This window comes from Haplochromis burtoni, unplaced genomic scaffold, assembly GCF_018398535.1.
Source record: "Haplochromis burtoni strain Fernald_Lab_line unplaced genomic scaffold, NCSU_Asbu1 Contig_605, whole genome shotgun sequence".
Classification (NCBI taxonomy): Eukaryota; Metazoa; Chordata; class Actinopteri; order Cichliformes; family Cichlidae; genus Haplochromis; species Haplochromis burtoni.
Window position 1 is genome coordinate 141940 of NW_024582966.1, and position 10275 is coordinate 152214.

The 10275-nt window shown below is 39.6% G+C and overlaps 1 protein-coding gene across 2 annotated transcripts in view; it reads right to left on the reverse strand.

Moving 5' to 3' along the window:
- Positions 1–3892: 3892 nt before the first annotated feature.
- LOC102302526 (protein jagged-2) overlaps positions 3893–10275 on the reverse strand; it is a 50389-nt gene continuing 44006 nt past the window's right edge. For both annotated transcript variants that reach the window (XM_005948511.2, XM_005948512.3), the window contains 2 exons: positions 8350–8509; positions 3893–8015 (listed from right to left, as the gene is read on the reverse strand). In XM_005948511.2, coding sequence (XP_005948573.1) covers positions 7510–8015; positions 8350–8509 — 666 coding nt within the window. In that variant the 3' untranslated portion in view covers positions 3893–7509. The remainder of the gene's footprint in view (positions 8016–8349; positions 8510–10275) is intronic.

Consider the following 10275-nt stretch of genomic DNA (forward strand, 5'->3'; position numbering starts at 1 on the left):
AGAATAGATTTTTGGGCATCTTAGTACCAACTGAGCGTCATTTAAACACAAGACCACCTACCTGAGCATTGCTGTAGACCATGTGATCATAAAGGCATGACCAATATTTATGACCATCTGTTTATCACCACAGTTTACCCTGTGGTTAAAGAAGGCTGGAAGAGTGTTCCTGCACCCTGAGTTAATGAGTAATTAGATCTGACAAGCAGGTTAATGCATATTACTGTTGAGTGGGTTCATTTTTCATTTGCTACATCCTAGCTAGTGATGATATGTGATGTATGTATGGTGAAGATGGAAATCTAACTACCTGCTGAAGAAGAGCATTCATAGACAGAATGATGTCTATGAATGCTGTGCACCAAATATCACCAAACACACAAACTGTTTCTACATAATGCGTCTACTAGCAATTGTACGGTTGTTGTATTTTCCAGGGATGGATAAAAAAATTGCAGCATTTTCAAAGGTAAGGACAGCTCAGAAGTTACAGTCTATAATATTAAATGTTTGATGTTGATAAAAACTTTCTTTGCTTGGAACTCTTTGGAATTATTTGACTTCTGACACTTTCACTTATAACCCTGATATCACAATGATGCCAGGTAAGTCTTCCTGAAAAACTGAGGCAGTCACAGGCATATATAAAAGGTAAACAATGGATGCAAGTTGATTTACTAGAAAAAGCCTCAGATGACTCAAACATCCGTTTTTTCTAAACTGAAGGAAAAAAAGACTAGAAAAAAAGCATAATCATCAAGCTAATATTGCAGAAAGTGAAAGTAAATAATAACATTTCTCTTGATTTGTGTGCAGCATCCAGACTGACCAGACTTTTTGAACCGCTTCAAACTGTCAAACTACGCATCCATGCACCCTTAACAGCATCCAAGAAACCAACTGGCCGACCTGCAACACAGTTTATCAATCATTACACATTGCGCGCATCATTCTTTTCAGCCGCTTATCTGCCACATTGAGTCATCCTTCTAGGTACAGAGGATGATAAATTTTCAGTTAAGCACAAAGCAACGTCTTGATGTTATCACCATAGAAACGATTTTGAGTTGGTAGTTTAAATTATCCAGGATGACAAGCATCAAATGGTCCGTGAATCCACGACACATCTCCCATCAGTTAGAGTTCTTCAAGCATGACAGGGACCAACTTGGAAGAGTTGGTTAGTTAGCCATCCTGGTAGCAACAACTTAAATAGCCATGTTGTAATGTTAAAAAGAATGGAAAAGGAGGTTAATTATGTTTACTTGCACTTTGTATGTAGGTACATATTTCTAAACAGTACTCTATATATGAGACATGCTTCTATTGTTCAATGTGTTGGAAAATTTCGTATTTTTTAAACTTACTAAATAGACTGTCAAGCCTACTGTACCCAGTCTTGGATTGTATGTAAGCAATTTGTGTTTCCCTAAAAATTATTATTTTGACTAAAACAATATAATTTCTTTTTTATTTTGTCAAAAACTGATGGAAAGCAACTTTGGATCTTTGATTTTCTTAATACCTAAATGTCTGCCTGCCTGTTGGGCTTTGTCTTATTGTAAAATGTGTTATTGCACAAACGGAAGCTTGTGGATTTTGACATATTTGGAATGCTGTACAGTGTAGCGAGGAATGCTCAGACCTCTACATTGCAGAGACCAAACAGCCACTTCATAAATGCATGGCACAACATAGAAGAGCCACCTCGGCAGGACAAGACTCAGCGGTTCATCTGCATCTAAAGGACAAAGGTCACTCCTTTGAGGATGCCAATGTTCGCATTTTGGACAGAGAAGACAGATGGTTTGAAAGAGGAGTGAAAGAGGCCATCTATTTCTCCCACCCCAACCGGTCGCAGCAGATGGCCGCCCCTCCCTGAGTCTGGTTCTGCCGGAGGTTTCTTCCTGTTAAAAGGGATTTTTTCCTTCCCACTGTCGCCAAAGTGCTTGCTCATAGGGGGTCATATGATTGTTGGGCTTTTCTCTGTATCTACTGTACAATATAAAGCGCCTTGAGCTGACTTTTGTTGTGATTTGGTGCTATATAAATAAAATTGAATTGAATTGAATTGAATTGAATTGAATTGAATTGAATCTATGCCCACTGTGAGCGACCATCTTTGAACAGAGGCGGTGGCTTACGACACCAACTGTCTGCCATCTATAATCCAGTTCTGAGATCCCTTCCCAGACGCCTTAATGCCCACTCACATCCTGGGCCATCTGACCTCAGGAAATCTCATGATAGGGAGGGGCCAGGTTTCACAATGAGCTCACCCAAAACCTTGGCTGACCTACACCCGTTTTCACACCTTGGCTCGTGTGATTAGGTAGAGGATCATTAGGGGGTCCATTGTCCCTTTTGGGGGGACCCTCTCATAGGGCTTAAATCTGGGACTCTCCACCGTTTGACTCTAGAACTGAAGAAGCTTCTCGGATGAGAGGTGAAAACAACTTAAAGAAGTCCAGACGCTTTTCTTTCCAAGCTCCTTAGACGGCATATTTGGAGCTGTTCATGTTTTTCCTCTTAACTTTTTGCCTCCATATGTGCTTAAAAAGCTGAGCTAAAAACAAAACACATCACAAGTAGATTTTCTTGACTTCCTTGTAGACAGTTATTTGGCTCTTTTCACCCCTGGAGGGACATAAGGCACTTCCCCTTGTATCTTTTCTGAGATCATTTGAGATCCATGAGGAATCCATTGTGGAAGGTGTTGATATTGTTCATTAGGAAGGACATTGCTTTTATAAAGTGAGTTCTTAAGCTTTATTGCTCTGACTTTCTAGATAGTTACAAATGCTCCGCGTGGCTTCCCAAGCCTTGGACTTTATCACCAGATGGAATTTGCTGATGCCATTAAATTACTGATTCCCAACATGGACAATGTGATTTAACAGGCCTCTTAGGTCAAGTTTGTCTGAGGATTATGTGATTTTACTGGCAGCTCCTGTAAATGGTAAATGGCCTGTATTTGTATAGCGCTTTTACTAGTCCCGCCTAGGGACCCCAAAGCGCTTTACACACCCAGTCATCCACCCCTTCACACACACATTCACACACTGGTGGAGGCAAGCTACAGTTGTAGCCACAGTTGCCCTGGGGCAGACTGACAGAGGGTCGCGCCATAGGCCCTTCTGGCCAACACCAGTAGTGTCAAGGACACAACGACGGAGACTGTCCGGCCCAGGGCTCGAACCGGCAACCTTCCGATTACAAGGCGAACTCCCAACTCATGAGCCACGGTCGCCCCACAAAATGGTTCAATAATTATACCAATCATCTCTATTCTCATGCAGCTGGGCTCTCACTGTGATATTCAGCTCTGATACAAGCAGTTTAATTCTGTTTACATGCTACATTGTGGGACGACACCAGTTGCTAATGCTATCGCTTGTTCCTGCTGTTTGTACTGTGCCGTTATTTTTCATTCTCCCATTGTGCTCCACTCCAAGCAGGTCAGCAAATGTGCACTGAACGTGCATGTGACCTGAAAGCTATGCCATCCAGGATTCCAGACACATTTCCCATTCTTCCCAAAACAACTGATGGGTTAATGAACACAGCATAGCACATAACGTCCCACCAAGCATTAAGGATATCCAACACAGCTGCTGGAAGGCTTTCATGCAGAGCGGGCTACTGTTAATCATTTCCCACCATGTCATTAAAGGGGCAGATGTAGTCATGCAAAGGACTTCTCTTATTGGCTTGGCGCTAAATGAAGTGGGAGCGGGATGCTGGGCAATTGTCTCCATGGCTAAAGAAATGTTTTGGGTGTCAAGCTACATACAAAAATAAGATAGGATAGAAAATATTGCAGAAAAAATGTGTACTTTTTTCTTCTTCTTTTTTTAGAAATGTAGAAAGTAAAAAAGGTAAAACAACTCATATTGTGAACTCCTGAAATTTAAACCTATTTTGTAACCCTTTACAAATGAAACATAAGCAAAAATTCAGTTTATGGAACAAACTTCATTTAGGAGAGTTTAACCACACTCCCTGTAAACATTTTGCAAAGCTAATATTGACCCAATACAGCAGTTCTGTGTGACCTAAAGTGGACAGACTTTTAGTTTGAAAAGGAAGGAAGTGTCAGCTTGACACTCCTTGATTACAGCGCCTTTTCTCAAAACTAGTGAAAACTAGGTTAGCACCAAAAACATGCGGTAGGTTTAAATTTAGGTCTGCAAATAAAAAACTGCAAACTGTAAAACACAATTGCTGAATGAAAATTGAAGTTCCAGTGACAATTTGAGACAAGGAGGGAAAGAAGTTCTAGAATGGAAAGTGACATTCTAAAATAAAAAAATGTAGAAGTTCTAATTTGGAAAAAGGTTAAAAAAAGTAATTGTGTGGGATTTAAAATTGAATGAATATAACTTTACTGGAAAGTGACGCTCGAGAATTGAGGTTGGAGTTTTTAAGTAGGAAGTAAAATTCTAGAATACAAATGTAAAATGTTCCCTTTCAAAGTGCTGATTTGAATTAAATGGAACTTGGAATTTTACAATGAATACATAGAAACACTTTACAACTTTAGGATGAATTCAAATGTCTAGAATGAACAAGTTACAGAATGGAAGGTGAATGAAAGCTTCAAGAGTACCTTAGTGAAAGGTCCAGTTATAAGGGCATTTGCAGTAGCCAATGACAGCTTTTTAACAAATGACAACACAAAACAGACTTTGGTATAAAATACTTTAATAAATAATAGTATTGTTCTAAGAACAAACAAAAAAATTCCACTAACAAACCAAGACTTTTACCAAATATTGTACAAAATAATTACAATGTTCTGCACATTCAGCCCTCCGTGTGGGGCTAACAGAAAGTAAAAATTTACTGAGAGAAAAATTATTTGGGTTTTCTATGAATGCATCTGCATTAACAAAAAATATTGAAAAAAAAATCATCATATTCATCTGCAAACAGTGACGATAACTGACCCCCAACCCCCTCCTGCAACTGCTGTGGAGGTAACACTAAACATTTCTCTTCCTGTGTGTTCTTAGTGCAGAAACAGACTGGACAACATCCACAACAGTCAAACAACATCAACAGTAATACAACTTGTTCCCTTCATTAGACCAGAGTAGATACACACAGGGAGAGGCGGTACATTAGGATACAGACACATCTATTGCGAGCAGGTTCCCATTCACACAACACACTGTCTGTGATGAGGTTTCAGTGTCTTGCTAAACAGCACTTCCCCTGGGTGGATGATTACCGTGGAGTTGTTTGAAGCTAACACCATGCTGCTCTGTGCAGCATCTCTGCTGTCAGCAGACTGTAGAACTATAAATTTGTAACTCACATACTAAGAGGCTAAAGTGAGACTGGCAGCGGGGCTTTAAAGTTGTTTGGACCCTGCGTCCTCTACATACTGAAAATAGAAATCAGATGCATCAGTGCTGATTAAAGATTCACCAAAGTTTTCCTTTTTGCCATTTGGTGTCCAATAATCTCGTAAGCAGCATGTGGCAGAGCACCTCAGAACCGTCAGTCAAAAACTTTCTTAACTTGAAATTATATTTCCATTCTGCCAGACATGAACAGAAACACATCATTTATAGCATACAGCGCTTCGCCTTTGCTTTTGACAAGACAAATATCAAAATTCTTAAATTTGCTTGCCTGCTGTGATGCCAAAATGATGATTGTCAAATGTCAGTACATGCATTTCTGTAGGGAGTATGACATTAATGAATTAAGAAGTGCTTTCGGAAACAGCTTTACTCATTTTGAGTGATGATACTGAGGAAATCCTGAACAAAGAAACCTAGATCTGGATCTACTCGGATTGCTTCAAATGTAAAAGAACAATGTGGATTAGAAGGTAGAGATCAGCAGTTATGAGTGAGTCATTAAGTGATAAATGACAATGGTGTGTTACAGCAAGTCCAATGTGGAGAAAATGAAAGAAAATACATAATTTAGCAAAAATCCAACAGAAAACTGAGCAAATACATAAATTAGAACCTATCTGGATAAAAAATGGCATAAAATCAAAATAACATCAGTCATATTAATATATTTTTTGGAGGACTGGCTTTATACTTAGCCCTGAACACTGTGATAATGAAATTCAGGGACCGAAGTTTAAAAAGATCAAATGGACACCCCCCCCCCCCCCAAAAAAAAAGAAAAAAAGAAAATACACTAAGAATTGAATTTGTAGAATTAAAAATATCAAAAATAATAAAAGGTGACTATTGCAAATGCTCATAAAATTTCACTCTGGAGGTCTCCAGTGAGATGAAAATGACTGTTAATGATGGAGTTCCTGTAGCTGTAGCACTGATGACCCAGCTGATCCTCACAGCCTGTTCCAATGACTGGCAGGTCTGGGATCAGCTCTCTAACAAATAATTCTAAACATAAAGACAAACAATCAACACTTAATTTCTCTTTAAACAAGTTTTCATGACTCAGTGGGACCACGGGCACTGAAAAATCTGTCTAAAACCTGTCGTAGTGTCAACAGACACTGATAAACGGAATGACATAATTAAAAAAAGAAAGAAAGAAAAAACCACAAAACAATCTTATTTTTTAGAATAACTATGATACAAAGCATCACTTAAGTTATTAAACTCAAATATACACAGCCATTTTTTATATTTACATATGTACAATGCAAAGAAGAAAACAGCATTTACTGCGATTGAGTTGTTGTTAGGACTTCTTTCCCTTTTTGTGTATTTAAAATCTGCGTACAGTCTACAAGAGGAAGGAAAGAAGTAAAAATAGGAGCTGAAGGCACTTTTCTACTAAAGCAATATGCTGAAAAATAATCATGCAGACTTGCAGGAAGTAGTGCCAATTATTTTCAAATGATATATAAACCTTTAAGATGTTTATGACTGTAAACAAACAAAAAAAAACAAACAAACAAAAAAAAAATCATGCCAGGCATTATACAGTGGTTACTTTGTGCCAACTTTCAAAGAACTTAAATATATATATAAAACTTGTTTTTAGTATTTTTTTTCTTTAAATAAAAACACATGATTTGAAGACAGTGTAGAAAAGGCCCACAGGTGTGGGCTAAGGCAGACAGGAAACAAATGCACCACGCCACGCAGTAGAAACGGCGTTAACAGCTGCCAGCCAATTACGTTCAGTTAAATCTCCAAAGTTTCAAAGAAACAAACGTGAGCGTTAGTTTTTTCTAGTGAAGCAAAAAAAAAAATAGAAAGAAATGTGTGTAAACAGAAAATCTAGAAATGTGAAAAGAAAATTCTTGATTTCAACAGTGTAACAATCCAGAAATCCCGAAGCCGTGATGTTTAATTTTCATGCCTCTTTTTTTTTTTTTTTTTTATAGTAACATCTGTGCTGCAGAAGAAGAATTTAAATAAGGCGAGGCAAATAAAAAATATAAAATTAAAGCATCTGTAATCTTCACTTTTGGTGCTTTTAAGAGTTGAAAAGTCAGTGACATTGAAGACATCGCAGTTTCTTCCTTTTACTCAGACGGTCCCTCCTCTTCCTGTGTGGGGTTCACACGTAGTGATCTTTAATGTCCTCGCTGAGTTTGGCGGCATTCAGGTTTTTACACCGGTTGTCTTTGGGGCTGTACGCTGTCCGGTGCGGCACCTTCAGCGGACCGCTGCGCGTTGTACAAATCATCCCTCCCTTACCCATCATTCCCCTGTCCTGTGTTATGGTGCACTTCTGAGGCGGACACTTGTCTCCCATGCCCAACGCCCTTTCCTCGTCTTCCGCCTGATCCCCCTCGTGCTCCCCGTCCTCCTCACCCTCGGCCCCATCGCACGTCCTGTCAGAGGGGCCCATCAGTTTCTTGCATTCGTACTGAACGTCTTTGTCGCGGTTATCCTTGAGAGCATTGCTTCGCAGCGGCTCCAGCTGGTTGTTGACTGTTGTTTCTTCAGATCGGGCCGCTCTCTCGCGCTCTTTCTTCCTCTTGCGGGTCCACCAAACGCAAACAACGATGCAGAAGATCCAGAGAACGCTGAAGACCACACACAAAACTGGGACCAGGTAACCTGAAGAGGAAGGTTTAATGGGATATTAGGAGATCATTGCATTTAAAGATGTTACAAAGATATATCATACCATCGGCAAAATTAAGAAAAAAAGCATGTACCTATTGTTTTGTACAGAATATAATAACTAAATTTGACTAAATTTGGAACCGCTTCAGTTTTTTCTTGCACATCACAGGCCAGAGAGTGATTGTATAGAATTTTGTAACATCAGTGTGATTCGTGATTGAGCAACACAATTTTAAGTGATAAATTGAACAAAAATGCTGGCTGTAGCAAATATGACAAAAATGCGGTAGACTAATTCTCACAGAGGAACCGATGTGTAACTCACCAACAGTAGGGCACTCCACCACCACCTTCACTTTGACCTCAACCACTGCCAGAATGATGGTGCTGTTCTGGCGTTTGGACAGCGCACTGGTGATAGCGCTGGCCACCTTCTGGATCTGTCCACAGTCGCCGTCTTTCGATCCTCCATCCTGCTCAAAAGACTACAAAGAGGAAGAACAGGAACCATAAGATTTATTTCTCTTTTTAATTCAAAATAACTTGTTTCGCCATTTAGATTTGAATATGTGGTGGGTATAGCTCAGAGAAAGTTTAGTGTTTTCATAGCTGATTGCAGGAATTAATGGTTTCATTCAATTATGGTCCTGGAAGACACTTGCTTTTGTATAATCCTGGATTACATGAGAACATCTCATTGCATTCATTTTTGGTTAAAATCACATCATTTCTGTGCCTCTTCTGAAAGGTTCATCGTGTCACGTTTAGTTTTCTACTGCCAGAAAGTCTGATTCTCACAAACCAAACCCAGAAGATAAGCAAAACCAGAACCATTGTGACAAGAATAACAGAGAGAGCTCCAATCAAATCATGATCCCTGCACACACTAAAATATGTAATGCACATCTTAAACATCTGACAGTTGCTTTTCATTACAGGGGACACAAATACTCCCTCAAACCTTTCAGTGCTCTTTGAATAGAGCTTTTCAGCGATGTAAAGAAAAGCTGATTTGTAGGTAAAAGGAAAAAAATTTGCAAAACACAGATTCCCTCAGTGCAGCAGAGAAAGAAAAGAAGTCCCATTCGCCAAATGGTCAAAGTCTCGCTTGAGGCCATGTAAGAAGACAAAAAAGAAGAAGAAGAAAAAACACATTCATCCGTCAGAATAAAAGAGATTCTCCTCCCAACATCTGGCAGGCTGTGAACCCACCCCCCTGCTGAGGGTGGAGTTAATTGCCTAGTAAGGTGCTGATGGTGAGAACAGAGAGGTGGAGTTGGGGATGCAGGGCTGTTGTTGGGGGATTAGCTGTGTGCTGTGTAGTTCAATTAGGACAAACAATAGAAAAGAGGCCAGCTGTGCTCCCTGCTCGCCTGGGGACAAACACTCCTTTTTTCTTCTCCTGAGGAAATCAGCAGCTCATTCACACACCCAACTTCCAGACTGACTGACAGATCACATTGCAGAGATACTGAGCTCAGAGCACAACGTGAATGCTGTAGACTGCAAGGAGATCTTTTGGAGTCATTTTCTCTATATATTGTTTACTGTGTGTGGAGGTCCGAGGCTGCTTAATAACACCCAGATACTATTGAAGGATTTATTTATTTATTTATTTTTTACGATATTTTGTTCCAGTTTGGAGAGTAAATGTATCTAACACACTTGACAGCAACATGTGCTCAATTCTAGAACAATCACTGTTCTAGTGTTTAAGTTCCTCTTGTGCCAGAAAGCGGCTATCCTGAAGCAGGAGCTAAAACATCCCAACGCTGGAGTTCTAAGAACTTAGTTGTAATTTTGGGCATGTAGACAGGGCTCCCTCCAAGAGCTGTAAGAAGAATCAGTCCACATCCTCTTACACTATTTCTACCTAGCGGGAAAGGTAATCCTCAGCAAAAAAAAAGCTCAAACAAGAGGAAATAATTAATTTTTTTTGCAATTATTTGGGACTATCTGGAGCAGCAGATGAAAACACATTTAGTGTTTAGTTCATTAGTGTTGGTTTGTGTTTGTCCAACCCCAGCTGATCACGACAGACGGCTGCCCCCTCTGGAGTCCGGTTCTGCTAAAGGTTTCTTCCTGTTAAAAGAGAGTTTTTCCTTCCTACTGTCACCAAGTGCTCGCTCAAAGGGGGTTGTTTGATTGTTGCAGTTTTCTCTGGGGTTATTTAGGGTCTTTACCTTACAATACAAAGTGCCTTGTTGTTATATAAATATATGTATACCACATATATATATAAATATATATA